Here is an 18,031-nt window from a genome sequence, read left to right as displayed (position 1 = left end):
AAAGAGTATAATATCCTCGAAGTTCATATGATCTTTGCTATTGTGCAGTTGTCACAAAGTCCATATGGCATCCACAGGGCTGGGAACTGCACGTGGTGCCTAGAGTCAGACGCGTCTTGCCACGCGTGAGCACTACACAAAGAACTGGATACCTCAATAAAAATTTCCAGTCCACTGAATGCGATCATTTCCAAACTAGGGGTTTCCTTGACTACAATGGAATCATAGCTTTATTCCGTATTTCCGGGAATGCGGGATCTATGTTGTTCTATGTACTCGATACGCGTGCGAGAAATGAGCTAGACTAACTGAGTAGGGTATCCTGGGCGGTTCTCTTATCTGATCGTAGATCATTACGGGATTCTGAAAGCGCGTCTTGTAGTCGGATGTTAAGTTTTCGCTCGGCTTTATGAGGACTGGAGATCTGGTTGGGATTACGTCGGTAAACAATGACTTGTAATCCGGAGAGCATTTGGTTGATTCAATTGGAAGAGTTCCTAGAGTACCATACGCGGTTGTGGAGATAGAATGAGACAAGTTTTCAGCTCTGGACTCCAGGAAGTTGGGAGAATTGTGTAAGCAGTTGGTCATTGCTAAGAATGGAACCTGATGGGGTCTCCGTGTGTTTTTTTCTCTCTTGCAGGTACGCGTCTAGCTTTGATCTGATAACGTTTGAACCATATCCAGCCGGGCCTGGCAATGGGCAGCTTGCTTTCCTAGTGGGGGTTCCTAGTATCGGAAAGGGCAGGAAGAGGTGTGGTCTGATGCCGAGCTATGAAGGGGAAGCTGAAGGGCAAAACGCCAAACAATAATAATGACCGGAAGGGGTGGATAATAATGCACGGTGGATATGCGAGGAGCACGATGGATTCGTGGAAGCAGTAACTAGATAGATGGAGAAGCAGAGACGCGCCGGAGGTTTGGCCGTCCAGCCTCCCGCAGCCAGGGACGAGGCGCGCTAAGTCACGTGCGACGTGACTTAGCCCGTCGCGCTAGAGATCACGTTTGGCGTCGATGCAGGTATTTCTGCCAGCTCTCTTCCCTCTTTCGCGTCTCTGATTCTCTCATCAACAGTCCTTCAACTGGGAATCTTCTGACTATTCTCTGTCTGCCTGTGTCCAATTCCTTGTCTCAGTGTCTCTTGTTCTCTTCACCGTTATATACAATGGCAGCACAGCTCACCCCTTCGAAGCAGGTACGTCATGGATACAGCACGTCGCCAGTGCTATACAAGACGCGTCGTGCACATCCAGATCGACTGACAGATAATATTCAACAGGCTGCTTCCTCTCTGGAGAACCTCAAGATGAGCGACTCCCCGGTCAAGAAGCTCAATTTCGAGCCCTCCAACAAGGAGAACGCTCCCGTGTCTAGCGCCCCCGTCGAGGCTGCTCCCACCAAGGTCGAGCTCGTCGAGAAGCCCGCCAACGAGGCTCCTAAGGTTGCTCCTGGCATCAAGGACTTCGAGGCTTCTGAGCCTCTGCTCCAGGAGAACCCCCACCGTTTTGTTCTCTTCCCCATCAAGTACCACGAGGTGAGTCACGTCGACAACGCGTCTACGCGTATAGTGGTTTTTTACCTACCCGAATAGGGAACATAATGGACTAACATAACACGACACACAGATCTGGCAGATGTACAAGAAGGCCGAGGCTTCCTTCTGGACTGCTGAGGAGATCGATCTGTCCAAGGACCTGCACGACTGGAACAACCGCCTCAACAATGACGAGCGCTACTTCATCTCCCATGTCCTGGCTTTCTTCGCCGCGTCTGACGGCATCGTCAACGAGAACCTCGTCGAGCGTTTCAGTGGCGAGGTCCAGGTCCCTGAGGCTCGTTGCTTCTACGGTTTCCAGATCATGATGGAGAACATCCACTCCGAGACATACTCCCTTCTCATCGACACCTACATCAAGGAGCCCAAGCAGCGCACCTACCTCTTCGACGCTATTGACACTAGTACGTGATAACTGTTTTAGGATTTGTGGGATCACAAGAATGCTAATCAGTTTTGATAGTTCCCTGCATCCGCAAGAAGGCCGACTGGGCCATTCGCTGGATCCAGGACAAGGAGTCCACTTTCGCCCAGCGCTTGGTTGCCTTCGCTGCTGTTGAGGGTATCTTCTTCTCTGGCTCTTTCGCCTCTATCTTCTGGCTGAAGAAGCGTGGCCTCATGCCTGGTCTGACCTTCTCTAACGAGCTGATCTCTCGTGATGAGGGTCTGCACACCGACTTCGCTTGTCTGCTGTTCTCCCACCTGAACAACCGCCCCTCACCTGAGGTTGTCGAGAAGATCATCGTTGATGCCGTCGACATTGAGCAGGAGTTCCTGACGGACGCCCTCCCCGTTGCCCTCCTTGGTATGAACTCCAAGCTCATGTGCCAGTACATCGAGTTCGTTGCCGACCGCCTGCTGGTCTCTCTTGGCAACAAGAAGTACTACAACGCCACCAACCCCTTCGACTTCATGGACAACATCTCGCTCGCTGGCAAGACCAACTTCTTCGAGAAGCGCGTCGGTGACTACCAGAAGGCCGGTGTCATGGCCAGCACCAAGAAGGACCCCCAGGAAGCCGAGAAGAACATCGAGAACGGTGGTGCCTTCACCTTCGACGAGGACTTCTAAACTTATCGCCTCGTCGATAACTATACCCTTGAATTTGCTTCCGTTCTTGTATGTTCTCGGCTTATTCCTATACCACCACTCCGGCCATGCACTTTTTCTTTTATTATGTCGATGGAAACGCTTTGATGGTTAGCACGGTATATGGCGTTTATATTGGGATGGTTTTATGGTATTCTCCGGTTGCATTCTTCTACGGCTGGTTCTCTGGGCTACACAGAGGGCAGCAGGGAAGTGGTCGGATGGGTTGATGTATTTATGGTTGAATCATATGCGCTATGTACGTTACTTGGATAATGATCGAGTTGTTCATCTACATCAGTGCAGCTTTAACTGTAGTAGTCTTGTCAAGTACATGTTGTCCGTGGCCGTAGACATTTGCGCCTCTGCATAGTGACGCATGAGCTTGAACTGTCTAACCCGACAAGTCGAATCCGCTTCTCGTTAAGAGGAATCCCATCTTCCCTTTGCCCCACACTCAGACCAACACGTATGCAGAAGTTACTTGTCTGTATGACGAGATTAATAGTATACTTGATATCCGCCTTGTCAGCAGACAAGGTAAGACGGGAGCAGAATGACTGGTGGAACTCTCTTGAGCGTTGAGCTTTGGAGTTTGCTGGATAATACGGCCTAGGTCTGAGGACTAGTGGGAATGCATACGACTTATTTTCCACGTGCTGGACGGTGGGATGATTGTGTTGTGATCATTTCGATCAATTGATACTGTTTGAGGGAGTACACAGAAAGACTTGAATTTCTAGCATGGTATCATCTCTAAAAAAAAAATATGCAAGGATCGTAGTCGCAAAGAATCTAGCCTGATCTTCTTTTTGATAAGGATGATTGGATTCGTAAAGCAGGACGGGAATCGTTCCTGTGTTGGCGAAGTAGATGTGTGTCTTCGTGATCCTAGCCTTCTCGAATCCCGACCTGTCTGGATGTGCAGAGCGTCAGATTGCGATTCCGGTGCTGGAGCGTTTTTGAGGGTAATTTTACCATCGTGGGTGATCGAGGCCGTTTGGTTTGCAACATAATCGACAGTGAGGACCACATAGTCACCGGGCATAAACGATCGAAAACACGACGCGAAGAAGAAGTAAAGCAACCCGAGGCAAAAGACCATGGGCAGTTTTCCCTTCCTTATCCCATTTCCCGTTCGTTGATGATGCCAGAACCGTCACGTACGCTTCATCCGTACAGCACACAAACCCCAACACACTACACTGACATCTCATCGCTTTCCCTTTCCACCCTTCTTCTTCGATTTCCCACCTTTCGCTCCAGCAGAATCCGTCTTCACCACCGTAGCCGTAGCCGCAGCCGCAGAATCATCTACCACCACCGCCGCAGCCGCCGTCGGAGCATCCGCCATCTCCACATCCTCTCCTGCTCCTACAGGAGCAGTAGCACTCGTCCCCAAATCCTTCACCTTCGCACCCGCAGCAAGTTTTCCCAACCCCGTAATCAACCGTCCCACTTCCGCCGCCTTGTTCGTTTTATACTTCAGACAGATTCCCGTGGGTGGATGCCACGTTTTCAGAGTAAGTGTCGCGACGGGTGTCGTGGTGGTGGTTGCATTCGAATCAGCCGTAGTAGTAGCAGCCGGGTCGGTGATTTTGGGTTTCGATCTCGGATGTGATTTTGGTGATCGTGAAGGATAACTGTAGCGGGTTGTGATTTTGGTCTGGATTTTTTTTTTTAATGGTGGTTTGTTAATTATATATTTCTTTTTGGAGGGGAGAGGGAGATATTGCGACGAGGGGGGAGAGGGGGGAATGACATACAGATTCCGGATACGCCTCGAGTAGTAGAGACGATTGTTCCAGGAAAGCCTGGGAGGAAGGAAGGTATGGCATCTTCTTCTTCTTTTATTTCTTCCTCTTCTTACTCAAGCGATGGTCTGGTCCGTTTCTTGCTCTGCGATGTGCGGGATGGGAGGTTTCCGGTGCGGCGTTTTGCGTCCTGATCGTGTCACTCGCGGAGTAGAACAGAACAGAATTTTTTTTCTCTCTCAATTGAGAAATCAAGCGCCGAGTAATAGAAATGATATTTATGCGGACAATGCGCTTGTCGGCGGTCTAGTGGGCGCTTGACGGTGAGGTGGTGAAGATACGTGGAGAAGGTGAGCTCTGGCCTTTGCCGGGTGGAAAGTCGGGGTTGATCCTAACTAGGAAAACTGAGCTAGAGTGCAACTCCACTCTTGCACTAGAACACGTCTATATTGATATACTATGTACTAATGAACTATTCTGTCGTCTATATATGTACTTGTTTCTTCATTTTAATTCAAATTTATTTTCTTCTATTTTTCAGACTCAATCTAAACTACGCAAATTACCTCCAACATTGAACGGGATTAGGTATGGGAAGAAAGAACAAGATTACTTGTGAGAAGCTGTAAATGGCAACACTGGCCAGCTCTCTTCAGATATCCAGGTATATTTTTCATAAATGATAATCACACATGTCCAACATCGTCAAAAGTCTATATATATAGACCCGTAAATCATATCTCGTGTCCATCGACATAGTGTACACGTTGCGCCATGACGAGAAAACGCTCCAAAAGAGGCGCTCCAAGGATGCGGTGTATTATTCCGTCGTTATATGCCGTAATACATAATGCAAATAAAAGGAATAATAAGGGAGGAAAAGAAATATGTACGATGAAAGGAGGAAGGAAAAGAAAGGAAGAAAGGACATTACTCTCAAGTAGCAGGCTTGTTGCACTTGACGCAGATTAATCTGGGTTTCCCTTCTCTTGTTCTCGTGGCCCGGAAGTTGGTTCCCTTGCAATCGGTACATCGGAGGATCTCGCCCTCCTCCTGTTCCCCGGTCAATGAGCTGCAATCGCTGCTCAATGCGCTTGCCACGCTGTACTGTCTCGCCGCTGGGGAAAGGAAGTGCGGATCCAACGTATTTGCTGTCCTCCGTGCGCTCGCTGCCTGCGCCGCTTGAGCGGTCTTATTCCAATACGCGTGACTCTGAGTACCATCCATCAAGACAGAAGGACCCTCTGGGGGTCGCTCCGGATGCTGCGGCGAGGAAGGGTCGGTCTCCGCGGTATGGAAACTTCGTGCTGCATCCATCGTGGACGACGACGGACTGTCCATTGAAGATTTTGGTGCAGAAGGTGGCGGCGAATGCGCTGATGCAGATGGGGACTCAGGAACCACTGCAGTAGGGGCAGCGATAGGGCTCGAGTAGCGCGACAAATGCGCCATGGCTTTCCGAGGAGACGAGCTTCGGGTCCGCAAACCACCAGCGTTACGCGGATTGTCGATACTAGAGATCTCAGTACCGATGACGGAATCACGCCAGGAGATGATCCGTTCAGAAGGTGTCTTGGATTCCTTTCCGATGGAGGAAGCAATGCTGTGGCGAGCCGAATTCGTGCGACCCAGTATCTTCCGGGAAAATGTCGAGTTCGTCTCCCACGATTCACTGCGCCGTTTCTGATACGCACAGTCTTGTCGGAATACCTTGATCCTCCCCGAATAGTCGGCTGCAACGATGATATTCCCGTCTGGATGCGCCGACCGAGAAAGATAGGTAGGAGACTCCAGAGCCTTGGTCGTATGCAAGGATTCTGTCTTTCCAGATCCTGGAGCAAAGTCATCTCGGAGTGCTCCGCTGTCTGTTTTTGATCTGGATGATATCCGCGAGTCTGGTTGAGGTCCCAGTGTGATGGGAGGTGGATTGCATAGATCGTAGATAGGGTCGCCGGAGAGACCGAGGAGCTGTTTTGTTTTTGTAGGAGCCATGACCACCGCCGTTACTATGGAAGATTGAGTCTCAAACACTTCTACAGCACGTTTATCAGTCTCCTTGTCGTTCCAACCCGTAGGCCAGATGTAGGTCCTGCGGTCCTCGCTGCCACATATCACGTATTTTCCGTCGTCGCTAAAGGAGGCACGGATTTGGCTGGAGTTGTTCTCGTTTCCGCGGAATTTTGCCTCCAGAGTCCGATCCTTGAAGTTGTAGAGTCGAATTCGGGAGTCATTGCTCGTAATAAGAAGCTTTACCTCTCCATTCGAGTCGTTGGGAGGCTGGACAATCGTATCGATGCCTGTAATCTTGCTTCCCTTGGCATTGCGCCCACGCGCTGAACGGACGTGTATCTGTCCGTTTGCTTTTAGACCATCGGTATCATATAGCAGACACAGACCGTTCAAGCATCCTGCAATCGAACTCTTGCCATCAGGCGTGAAGGCGACTGCAGTGATCATTTCTGGAACGGTTGCCCAGAAAGCAACGCTCTTATCTGGTATGGACCATAATCGCAGCTTACAGTCAAGGGACCCAGCAAGGAAGAATCGATCGTCGCGTGGGTGGAATTTGATTGAGGTGACGAAATCTGAATGCTTGAAACAACAGAGACATTCGGACCTGCTGACGTGCCACAAGCGGACAGTCTTATCCATTGACGAAGACAGCAGGAAGTTGTTCTAGGAGAGGTTAGCATGGCCGTAACTTGTATACAGACGTTGCGATCCCATACTTTACTCCAACACAGATCCAAAATGCTTCCTGTATGTCCTTCATACTCCTGGATGGGTGTCGACTTGAATACTGGCGCAGTCAACCGCAACGACGGCCCCTCGCCCTCATCTTCTTTTTCCTCATCCAATTCATGGTCACGCCGGGCCTCAGAATTCGCGATGACGGCCCAAACCCTGATCTTCCGATCCTGACCTGCAGCAGCCAGATATTTTCCGTCCTTTGAGAACTCAAGAGTCCAGATCGCCCGCTCGGTCGTTGCGCCTCGATTTGACCTACCGTTGGGCTCGTCGAACCCCTTCAGTTCCTGTGCCACGAAGACGTGGTCGAAAGTCTTTTGCTTTTTATTATGCAGTCTGACTTTGATATATTTGGGCGGCGGTGGGAATCGAGGAATGAATCCGATCGGATACGCGAAGACTTCCGTATCCATGCGTTCATCGTCCAGCTCGGATTGGCTGTCATTGGAATCGGAGATCTGGTCCTTCTTTTTGTTTGGGATAAGTCGGCTGAGGAACGAGACGCCTTTCCTACATTACAATAACAAGCACTAGTCAGCTATGCGCAACGGCATGGAAGGACCGATTGGCATTTTCGAACAGCGCGCCCTGGCGAGCGCGACACGTCCAAGAGGCGGGAAGAGCGCATAGCTCGTATCTCTCCGTAATCCTGAATTTCTCTACACTTACTTCTTATCTTTTGATGATTTTAAGCTGGCTGCCACCTCTCCGCGTGTTGAGGCCTGTTCGCTCAAGCCTAGGTTGGACGCCGCATCCGTTCCGCCAGCTTCCGCTTCGTGAGATGTCTGCGCGCGCACTCTGAGGGGGATCAACTTCTCAGTGGTCGTTCGCCTGAGGATATGCTGTGCGCGGTGCAGGTCAGCTGTTTGCTCATACCCACACAGATCCGTCTGTAGGTCGCGAGTATAGTCGCGATGTAGACAGAACAGTAATAACTATATACTACACACCTGGGACAACGGATCTATTGCGCTCTGGCCGTCCGCAGCGGACTCCGTGACCGACGATTTCGCGAAAGGAATTCCATGGGAGCGACGTGTCCCTTGCTGGCTGGATGTGCCATGAGAACTCACTGGAATGATTCATCGGGTCAGCAATCGCAGCCTTGCGACAAGCAGTTTCTTTCTTCTTGTGGACCGCGGGGGGCGGAAGATCTCAGGCACGCAACAGCTCCTCGCGCAACGGCTGACCATCTGATCATCTACATACCGATCGGAAATGTCTGCGACGCCCTGATAGATCCGGGTCTCTCGACATCAGGGCTGGCGGTTCTGCTGCCATCGGACGGCGCCAGAGGTATTGTTGACGACCGAATCACACCCGGCGCCCCCGGAGCGCGATTAGCGGGCATCACCTTTGACGAACCCGACGCCTCTGCCATGATGGAGAGCGCGTCGGCATCGGAAGGCGCGCATGTGTGAGTGCGATGAGATATATAACCAGAAGGGGGGCGGCTGGAGGAAGAAGCCCGGAGGTGTGTTCTGTTCTGCGCAGGGTGTAGATATGGCAGTGTGACAGCAAGATATCCGTGATGGATGACATCAAGGGGCTCTCGCGGCTGTCTTTTTAACAATGGTGCCGTCTTAAGTTTGCCGGACGAGCAGGAGAATCATCGAGGGGCCAGACAGTCGGTGCTGGCCGGTCCATTCTACCGTTCCAAGGTTGGCTGGACAGTCCTTTTTCTATCTAGACCATCGTGGTTTTCTCCATCCGGTCCCGTCTTTGCCGCATCGGCTCTATATATCCATTTCTTTCCCTTTGCCCTCATCGAGAAAACTGCCATATTCATATTCGCCTCCTGAATTCGATACACCCGCGTCCCTTGGCAGGCTGCAGCAGTCAGTACTCGCAATTCCAGCGTTTCAATTGGGACAAGGCTCTCCCCTGCTTCAAAACGGTTTAATAATTAGTTTCCCGGTGGATCCGATCAGAAGAGAACCCCCGCCACAAATTACTTAGTCCTCAGCAAGTGCCAGGAGGAAACTAAATTGTAATAATTAACTAGGTATGGTATATCTACGGCTCTAGATCTATCATTAATATTACCGGAAGGAAGTAGTAGATAGATCTCAGAAAAAGAACACATGGGGTAAAAACGGAATCACGCCCTGATATCATCAAACCGAAGGAGCTGGGGACACTAGCTATTTGCAGAGGAGTTTCTCTGCCCTCAAATGCTATACGCCTCTCTTCGCTGGGAGTAGACTAGGGTAGGGAAGTTTTGTCTACTTGAAGATGGAGGAATGCGAGTGGAGACTACCGTAGCACTTTTTCTTTTTTGCACGATGTAATTTCGACAGCAATTTCAGTTGTTGAACTATTCGTCTTGCAGAAGCTTGGTCGCAGAGGGTTTCTTTTTCTAGGGTCAAGCCTCATTATTTTCAGAATAAACTCCTTATCTTCCTTAGATATTTCCCGTTCCGTAATCCAAGAGAAAGGTTTTTTATTTTTAGATGGTAACTATGCTCTGCATAATATGCGCCAGAATATTTAATTTCTCCTGTATCTTGAAGCTGCGTGGTAACAGTGTATCTCCCGGTCTGGCCTTGAAGGAGCTGGCCAAGACGAAGTGAAGTGGCCATCAGGGCCCTACAAGATTTCTTAGTGATGCTGCCATTGACATAAAGATCTCACAGAGAACGCTGGAAGAAAGGATACTTAGATCCGGACTCGGATTATTGATAATTCCGCCAGAACGTTGTTCCATTAACTACTCGCTGACTCTTGGTTTACCCAGCGCTTCGATCAAGACGATATTATATGCCAGCCATGAGAAAAGCTATGCAGACTAGTGAATCTCATCACTTGTCACGATACCGATGTCTTAGATAGACTTTCTGGTATTTCCCATGGTGAGTCTGGGGAACGTCCGCCGCCCTTAACCAAAGATGGTAGATTTGAGATCAGACCGCCAGAGCGCCGTTGCCCCTTGATTCCTTTTTAAGCTATCAATGCCCTGTTAGTCTGTTTCAGATGTCCTCTTTTTTTTCGCGGCCGAAGGACTTGAAGCCGGGAAGTTAAGAAGTCTTTATCGGATGCGAGGGCCCAACATTCCGAGGCTTCCGGAAGCATAGGTAAGTATCGGCTTCATGGCCATCGAGCAGTACGCGAGCAGCAACCGTACGGACTTCTACTACCACATGATAAGGAAGTCCTAGATAACTACTGGGCGGCAATGCTGGAGACGGATCTCACCTTTTTCTCCCCCGTCTCGTTTAGCGACCTTTTTAGTCCAGCTCGGACTTGGAGGACAGCCAGCCGACACTATCTAGAGGAGGCTGCACGGAGCCTGTGCTGGGATCAGATAAATGCATAACTAGGCCGTCCGATTATGAGAGAGCAAGTAACTACGAGTAGTTAAGACATCGGTCGTTTAGAGTAGACTAGATACAGAGTATGTCAAAGGCACCTCATAACTATGGTTGCTGCAAATAAGCAATCTCGTGATGTTATATCGGAGCAGTCGTGGACTATGATATGTTATTCTACACAGATCTGATACTAATAGAGATACCGTCGCTTTTTTCTTTCTTTTTTTTGCTTACCTCAGTGTCGCTCTTCTACCTGAGCTGTGCTCGTCGCGGTCTGTCTGGTTATTATTATTCTATCTATCTCTGGTCTATCGCCAAGTCAAAGTCAGGCCAATCGACTGGCAACTCGTATCGGGAAGGGCAGCCAATCCGGTGATGACAGTCTGTCGTCCATGGGCTGCTTTCGATTCAGCCTTCTGCGATGCCGATATGATGATCCAACGGGACAGTAGAGTATTGTATGTACAGTACTCCGTACATATCTGCTATCTGTTGAGTGTAGACTAGGAGTAATGTGATACCGCTAGTTAATGCCCCAGCTCTGATTACTGCAGCACTACTGGTGGCAGTGAATTCAAGATCGTATCTGTCAGTATGAGAAAGCAGTCACGGTGCCAGATTAATCGATTAGGCAGTTATCTAGTGCTGTTAGTTAATAATAACTTCTTCTGCACCACTTGGAGTGAATCGGGCACGCATGTACGGAGTAATGTTGCTCTTGCTCTTGCTCGTATTCTACTCCGAGCGCCACCACATCCCCACCACTGCTCGGGGACTGTACGACAAGTGAGCTGTTGACGTTGATTCGGCGCAGAGCCTGTTCCTGTTGCAACGGCCTACTTGTTGGTAATAATAATAATAATATCAACAATAATAGTAACTAGTTCTTTTCTTTCTTCTTTTTTCTTCTTCTTGTTTTTTTTCCTGGACAGGACCAACAATCTGCAGTTATCCAGCCAAGAGCAAGTCGATGGGAGCGGGGGGAGTCAACCCATTTGTAATAATATGGCAAAAGCATGGAATGTCTCCCGAGTTGTTCTCGTGTGGAGGAGTAACTTAATAATACCATTATACCATAGTTACTCTATCCGTAAGTTGCTGCTCATCATCCCCCATCCACCGGGGGGCCACGGCGGATATTAATCCAACACAGTCCAGAAAGAGTCCAGAAAAGGCGGCAAGTCGAATTAAGCTGTTTCTCAGACCGCTCTGGCGAGCAAGCGACGATGCTCCCAGCGCAGGGCCTGGGACGTTGACAGCTGCACATCGAGGATCGCCCGTTCCATGATCCATCCGTAACTGGCGCTACGTTAGCCCCGGGGAGACCCTAGTTGGACTGTTGGACGGCGATGACGAGGACGAGAGAGAGAGAGTTTGAGACTTGGAGATGGGCCTCGTAGTTTAGTTAGTTATAGTTTACCAGTACTGGATTGTATGACACTCACTGTCTTTGTTTTGTGATTCTGGATAGTCTATTACTAGAGATATGTCTATCTATCTTTATCTTCTGTTTAACAACTAGATATTATTATTATTATTGAGAATAATAATTAATCAAGTTGAATTATACACGATCAACTCCGTACACAATAATAATAATCGAGCAATACTACATACACAAAACGCCACGAAATCGGGCGATCGCAGGCCGTCCCCTCCTTTCGCATCATCGCCGTATCCACTCAGCACGCCGTCGCCGACCGACTAACGGATAATTCCATTAGACTAACTAAAACGCTTTGTTCTGGATGCTCCGCCGCATTCCTGTTTCTCCTCCGTGCTCTAACTAGAGCAGAGTACGGTAATACTCTCTCTCTCTGTCTCTCTCCTCCACACCCCCCTTTCACCCTTTCTTTTCCTGCTTGGCTGACCCCCAGTCTTGTCTTGCATTTGTTACGGGACCAACCGCCAGAGATCCTCGGGGGTTTTGGTTTCTCAGCACCTAACCTAACCCAATCTTTGATTCTTTCTGCCTGTTTTACGTCTGCAACTAGTGCCTTTTTGCCTTCTTCTCTTCTGCTTCTTCCCTTTTTCCTTTTCCTTCTTTCTTTCTTTCTTGCTTTCTTTCTGCCTGCTGCTGGAACTATCTATACTATATCTAGTAGTTAGACTAACTAACGACTAGCTAACTATCTGCTCTACACTTTGACCACTATCTACGTATTATTACTACTAGTTAGTACTACGTGTTCCAGACCGCGCCCCGGCTCGCCCCGACCGGATTGACTAACCTCCGTGCTAGTTAGACCACCTCGACCCCATATCGCAGTGGCACTCAACCTGTCTCAAACCACACCTCTCCTGCTCTTCATAGACGGTCCCTGGCAGGACGTCCAACTTGTTCCTCTCCTGTAGCTCCCGGAGAGACTCTTCTGGTACAAACAAATCTCGACGAACAGCCGTGGACCGGTTGGCGTGGTCGATATTGCCGCGTCCAAGCGCCCTGCTGAACCGCGGTCGCATCCGCCCCCCTGTTTCGCCTTCTATATCGGTCCTTTCCCCGGCCGTTTGCGCGACCGGTCCTTCTCGTTTACACCCTTGAATCGCCCTGTTCCTGGGGCAGCTGGCCTTTGTCTCGAGGCCAGATTCTCGTGATTGACGGGCGTGGCTTCTCCGCACTGCTCGTACGGGGACGTGCGGTCGCTGGCGATCCGTGGAAATCGAAACGAGTCTCATCCCTCCTCTCTCCGTCAGCGGACGCGATAGCCGTCTGCGACCTCATGCTCACAACCCCCTCCCTCTGCAACAGATAGAAAAAAGAAGGTGGCGTCCACGCAGCTTTCGGGCCTCCTCTCCGCCGTCGCTTCGATCTCGGTGCCGATCCACCACGTCTCGCATGGCATGTTTCGACTGCTTCCATGGTCTTCTGGAATTGGGGGAAACAAGGTGATGGGGGAGGATTTGAAGATGTTGGCAGCACCGCAACAGTGTCGTTCCCCCAGAATGGACAATCCGTCTCTGCACAAGCTGAAGCGCAAGCGCGTCGATTCGAGCGCATCGGAATCCTCGGTGGGTGAGCGTGCGACGACAAAGCCGCGTCTGAACGACTCAGACCAGGCATCAACGACAAATACGACCGGTCTCCCATCGACGACTGTCGGGGCGCAACCGGAAGTCCCGACGGACAGTACTGCTGGAGCAGCCCCTTCTCAACCCCCAACGCCACAGCAGCTCCATAACGGCAATGTCACACCGGCAGCTGACACGACCAATAACTCGAATCAGAAGCCCGCAGCGCGGCCCAAAGTGGATATCGATAAACTGCGGGAGACGATCGATGCGCAGCTGAGCCTGGAGGTGCTCCTCAAACACAACGAGCTACGGTTGATTGATCAAGAGATCGCAAAGTGTCAGGTCGCGCTGGAGCAGCTGCGACGCTGCGCTGAGATTCCTTATCCAGGATCGAGTATCTCGGGAGTGTCACAGTCAGTCAGCAATGGTACGGGAGTGGCGGTTCTGCAACCTGGAAATGGACCTGCACCGCTCTCTCCCGCGCCATGGGGAGTAACAGACGGCCCGTATTCGCGACATTATGCTAAATGGCTGATACCGGATCCTCGCTTTGATGGCGGTGAGGTGGAAACGCCGCCGGCCACAGCAGGTCTTTCCTCTCTGGACGGACGAGCGACTCGAGGCAGCTTGACAGAGAGCGGTTATGTGGCCGGCAAGTCGCGGTCGCAGAGAGGCAGTGGAACCGTGAAGTTGCAAGCGCTCGCTAGTGGCTACCCACAACCCAAGGAGAAAGCCGGGCCCATGATCATCAAGCGGAAGTCAGACGGCCAGTTTGTGAAATTGGTCTGCCTCGACTGTCGCAGGGATAATTTCTCTAGCACTCAGGGCTTCATCAATCACTGTCGTATCGCTCACAACCGCAACTTCGCCAGTCATGATGCTGCTGCTATGGCATCTGGAGAGCCTGTGGAGGTGGATGAGGCAGGGACGGTGGTTGGAGGAAACACCACTGAGTCGACCAGCGGTGGTACTCCTGGCTATGTCCATCCGTTGATCCGCTCTGCCCATGTGATGGAATCGATGTCCAAGGTTAATACGCAGCGGAAGTCCTCTGTTGAGAGCCAGACTCCAAGGCGACAAAGCCAGGGCCTGTCGCCGCAAGTGGAGACGAAGAAGGATAAGCTGTCAACACCGGCCGCTGTCAGCCTGCCATTCACTGCCTCGCCAGACACACCTCATCTCTCTTCCTTGATGCAGAGAAGAGGAATCGGCCTCAATCTCAGCCAGATTGTTGGTGATGCAAAGACTAGCTTGGATCTTGACGCGCTGTTCTCTGACGAAGAGTCAAGTGACAGCGTGACTGATGCCGCTCCCAGTCATGACCAACAGTCGTCACCCAATGTCCGAGCAAGCAGACTGCCGGCCCGCACGACAATGCCACAAACAGCGTCGCAGCGACCGAGTAGTCGCAAGGGTCAGGATAAGGCTGGTCATGGATCGCAGCATTTCGATGCTTCAACTCCTGCAAAGCCAGTCGTCTCATATGCCTCTTCCTTTCCTCCAACGTCTGGATTAGGAATCTCTCACGAAGAGCCGCGTGAAATGGAGATGGCTGACCCGTCTGTGAACCTCAGTCCTAATACGGTGGAGTCCAACCAAGCTCCCAGCCTTGTTAGCGATGATGACGAGTATGAGGCGGCATCTGAGTCTGAGAGTCCGAGCCCTAGCTCCTCCGATGGTGACGATGATATCCGAGACTTCAGTCACATCGAGGTCGAGGATGACGAGGATACAACTACCACCACAACGGAGACCAAAACAGAACCCGGGTTAGCTAGTCCCGCCAGACGCCATGCTGCTCCGCTGTCAAAGCCTCTCAAACGAGGGAATGGCAAGAAAAAGGACCGACACGGTGCTGTTCCTCCTGTCTTGCCCGTGAGTCGTGGAAAGGATGAGAAGCGCGTCAGCTTTGCCAGTCCGGAAACGTCTCCATCGAAGACGAAAGGCGATGGCGGTCGCAAGCAGCGTCGATAGTAGCCGTACAAGTGAGCACTTGGTGTGGTGATCACTCTAAGATTTTCACTTCTTTTTTTGCTGACGTGGTTGAGCCTGGATGCTGAAAGCAACAGGCACCCCTTTTTCTTGTAATTGTCTTTTTTCTCTCCTCTTTTCCTTCTACATATGGCTTTTTATTACTTTTGTCCCAGTGGTATAGTGGGATTTGGGGGCATGACCGTTTCTAAGACACGTTTTTTCTTCTTATCTTTATGGCTGGGATCGGATCGGTATACGGGGTTCAGGTTGGGTCTGGGAGTGCGGAACTTGTCTGATTTGCAACTGTTCACTTCGGGGCCAGTATTCTTATTATTTCATGCATGTAACGCTCTTTACGCTTGTCTTTCTGTCCTTTGCGGTGGTGCTCCAACATACACTACTGTACCTCCAATCTCTAATGAACTATACCTGCATACGAGGGACAGTGGAAACTGTGTTGTAGACTGTTTAACTCTGAACTGTAAGATTGTAATCGAAAGAGAATAAGAATCTCGTAAGCATTTCACAATGCCCTGGAATCAACCGGGCAGTTATCGAGATATGATGTTCTCGTGCGGCAGGACGCTCTGTCTCTGAGATGCGTCTGATTGGCCAGTTCCGGCTTCACGTCTGACTTTTGACATTTCCGCGTCTCGCGGGTATTTAGAGATCGCCCAGACGACCATTCAATTGTGCTTCGACCTGCATATAAGACCCGTCTATCTTGGCCGTTCTTATTAACCGCTTTCTCCAAGTTTAATCTTGGTCTTGGAGGTTGATGCACAGAAGGGGGATAAAAGAAATTATCCAACCGCATTTAAGTCCCTTTTGTCCTTTTCAACTTTTTTTCGTGCTTGATATTACCCCATTTCGGAACGATTCTCGTTCGAGAAAATCATTTTGCTTCAATTTTGCTTTTGCCTGATCTGACAATTTATCTCTCCTTGTGCTTTTTACTTTGTTTTGTTTTGCTTTTCCTTCGACTGACCCATTCACCACATAATCCATCCATCCACCATCCATTCGCCCTTCCCACCTCATCATGTCTACACAAGAAGAAGAATTCATTTCCTTCGACATAATCCCCTCCTTCAAGCCCGAGGATATCACCCGATCTACATTCAGCCGTCTTCTGAAATGCTACCCGGTCACTATCCGAGAGGTGTATCGAGATAAATTACACACCAAGTATCAGGGCGGTAAAAAGAAAGCAAAAAAAGGAGGAGAGGATTTGGTGCCTGAGGTGGTGGTGCCGGAGAAGCAAGTTGAGAAAGATTTGGATGCGTTCTTGAAGTTGGATAAGTGGCGGTATGAAGTTTTACCTGGTAAAGTGAGGGGAAGGGAAGAGAATGGGAAGGATGGGCTGTTCATAGAGAAAGAGGAGTTGGTTCAGTTGATGGATTGGAAGTTGTGAGTTTTTTTTCCGGCCTTTGTTTCGATGTTCTATGATTTTTTCTTTCTTTCTTTTCGTCTGGGTGTGGAAATTTAATGACCATTCTAATGAATCGGGATACAGAAAACACGGCGTCTTCCGTCCCACGCTTCAAGGCCTTGTGAAATCAAACCAAGCATCTCTCATTCGAAAGAGTACGGCCGCTGCATATGCGGCTCTCCCAACCGCTGAGTCTGCAGCCAATGATCCCGACGCGGCCTTCCCCAAGGCCAGTCTTGACGCTCTTACGGAACCCCTGCGCGGCGTTGGTCCTGCTACTGCTTCTCTCATCCTGTGCGCAGGCACATATCTATCAGACACTAAAACCCAAGTCCCTTTCTTCAGTGATGAGATCTACCAATGGCTTTGTTTGGATTGTTACCCATCCGCGGAAGAAAAGGAAGGAAAAGGAACCGGGGATGATGAGAATGACAGCGATAATGATGACGCAGACGACAGGGAGCAGAAGAAGCCGCCTAAAAAGAGCAATGGCGAGCTGAATATCAAATATAATCTGACGGAATACCGAAACGTATGGAACGCGGTCTTTGAGATCCGAGAACGGTTAAATAAGACCGCGAAGCCGGATGGTGCTGATGAAGATGAGAGACGGATCTTTTCCGTCGTGGATGTTGAGAAGGTTGCGTTTGTGCTGGCGAATATTGATCTGTCCGGGTATTTTGGGGAGCCTAAGAGGAGGAGGAAGAGCACTACGACTAAGACGACCACTACTACCACTACTACTACCCCGCCCAAGGCTCGTCCTAAAGGGAAAGAAGAAGACAATGAAGAGAGAAAACCGGAGGCGAAGAAACGGAAGAGAAAAGAAAAGTATGAGAAGAACGATGAGAAGAAGAAGAGAAGGACTGGTAGGAATAATTAATCAGATGGGTTGGACATTGTATTATTACTTTTGCTCAGAACTACTGATTCATTAGCATCCTGAGTGCGTATTTGCATATTATTGGTTGTTTGATTCATGAACGGATATAGATGTTGTATGCGAATAGTTGAAATCACCTCAACATTTGGCAGAACCTTTGGGAATATTGAGAGAGACGTAAAGCGGTCAATTAACATTCCCGAATTCACACAGATCCAGAAATAACATCTTGAAGGGAATATATTATAAACAGATGTTTGTCCTAGCAATGTT

At 49.9% G+C, this 18,031-nt stretch overlaps 5 protein-coding genes across 5 annotated transcripts; 3 read left to right on the top strand and 2 right to left on the bottom strand.

Moving 5' to 3' along the window:
* Positions 1 to 1,165: 1,165 nt before the first annotated feature.
* On the top strand, positions 1,166 to 2,626 carry C8Q69DRAFT_396792 (ribonucleoside-diphosphate reductase subunit small; the record flags this gene model as incomplete). The annotated part of the gene is made up of 4 exons (XM_028627755.1): positions 1,166 to 1,195; positions 1,280 to 1,534; positions 1,626 to 1,959; positions 2,019 to 2,626. 4 exons carry the CDS (start codon positions 1,166 to 1,168, stop codon positions 2,624 to 2,626), a joined length of 1,227 nt encoding a protein of 408 aa, XP_028489373.1.
* C8Q69DRAFT_34230 (hypothetical protein) lies at positions 2,593 to 3,348 on the top strand. The gene is made up of 2 exons (XM_028627546.1): positions 2,593 to 2,903; positions 2,966 to 3,348. Exons 1-2 carry the CDS (start codon positions 2,793 to 2,795, stop codon positions 3,227 to 3,229), a joined length of 375 nt encoding a protein of 124 aa, XP_028489372.1. The 5' UTR covers positions 2,593 to 2,792; the 3' UTR covers positions 3,230 to 3,348.
* Positions 3,349 to 3,758: 410 nt separating this feature from the next.
* C8Q69DRAFT_34226 (signal recognition particle 9 kDa protein-domain-containing protein) lies at positions 3,759 to 4,579 on the bottom strand. Its single transcript, XM_028627545.1, has 2 exons — positions 4,411 to 4,579; positions 3,759 to 4,310 (listed from the first exon to the last, which is right to left on the bottom strand). The coding sequence occupies exons 1-2, from the start codon at positions 4,480 to 4,482 to the stop codon at positions 3,858 to 3,860; spliced, it is 525 nt and encodes a 174-aa protein (XP_028489371.1). The 5' UTR covers positions 4,483 to 4,579; the 3' UTR covers positions 3,759 to 3,857.
* A 596-nt stretch (positions 4,580 to 5,175) lies between these two features.
* On the bottom strand, positions 5,176 to 7,865 carry C8Q69DRAFT_34145 (WD40 repeat-containing protein). The gene is made up of 2 exons (XM_028627544.1): positions 7,128 to 7,865; positions 5,176 to 7,074 (listed from the first exon to the last, which is right to left on the bottom strand). The coding sequence occupies exons 1-2, from the start codon at positions 7,557 to 7,559 to the stop codon at positions 5,335 to 5,337; spliced, it is 2,172 nt and encodes a 723-aa protein (XP_028489370.1). The 5' UTR covers positions 7,560 to 7,865; the 3' UTR covers positions 5,176 to 5,334.
* Positions 7,866 to 13,364: 5,499 nt separating this feature from the next.
* On the top strand, positions 13,365 to 17,758 carry C8Q69DRAFT_395022 (hypothetical protein; the record flags this gene model as incomplete). The annotated part of the gene is made up of 3 exons (XM_028627674.1): positions 13,365 to 15,384; positions 16,505 to 16,853; positions 16,960 to 17,758. 3 exons carry the CDS (start codon positions 13,365 to 13,367, stop codon positions 17,756 to 17,758), a joined length of 3,168 nt encoding a protein of 1,055 aa, XP_028489369.1.
* Between the last annotated feature and the right edge of the window lie 273 nt (positions 17,759 to 18,031).

This window comes from Paecilomyces variotii (genome assembly GCF_004022145.1).
Source record: "Paecilomyces variotii strain CBS 101075 chromosome Unknown C8Q69scaffold_1, whole genome shotgun sequence".
In the NCBI taxonomy this organism is placed as follows: domain Eukaryota; kingdom Fungi; phylum Ascomycota; class Eurotiomycetes; order Eurotiales; family Thermoascaceae; genus Paecilomyces; species Paecilomyces variotii.
Note: the sequence above shows the minus strand (reverse complement) of the source record. Positions and strands in the feature narration are given on the sequence as shown.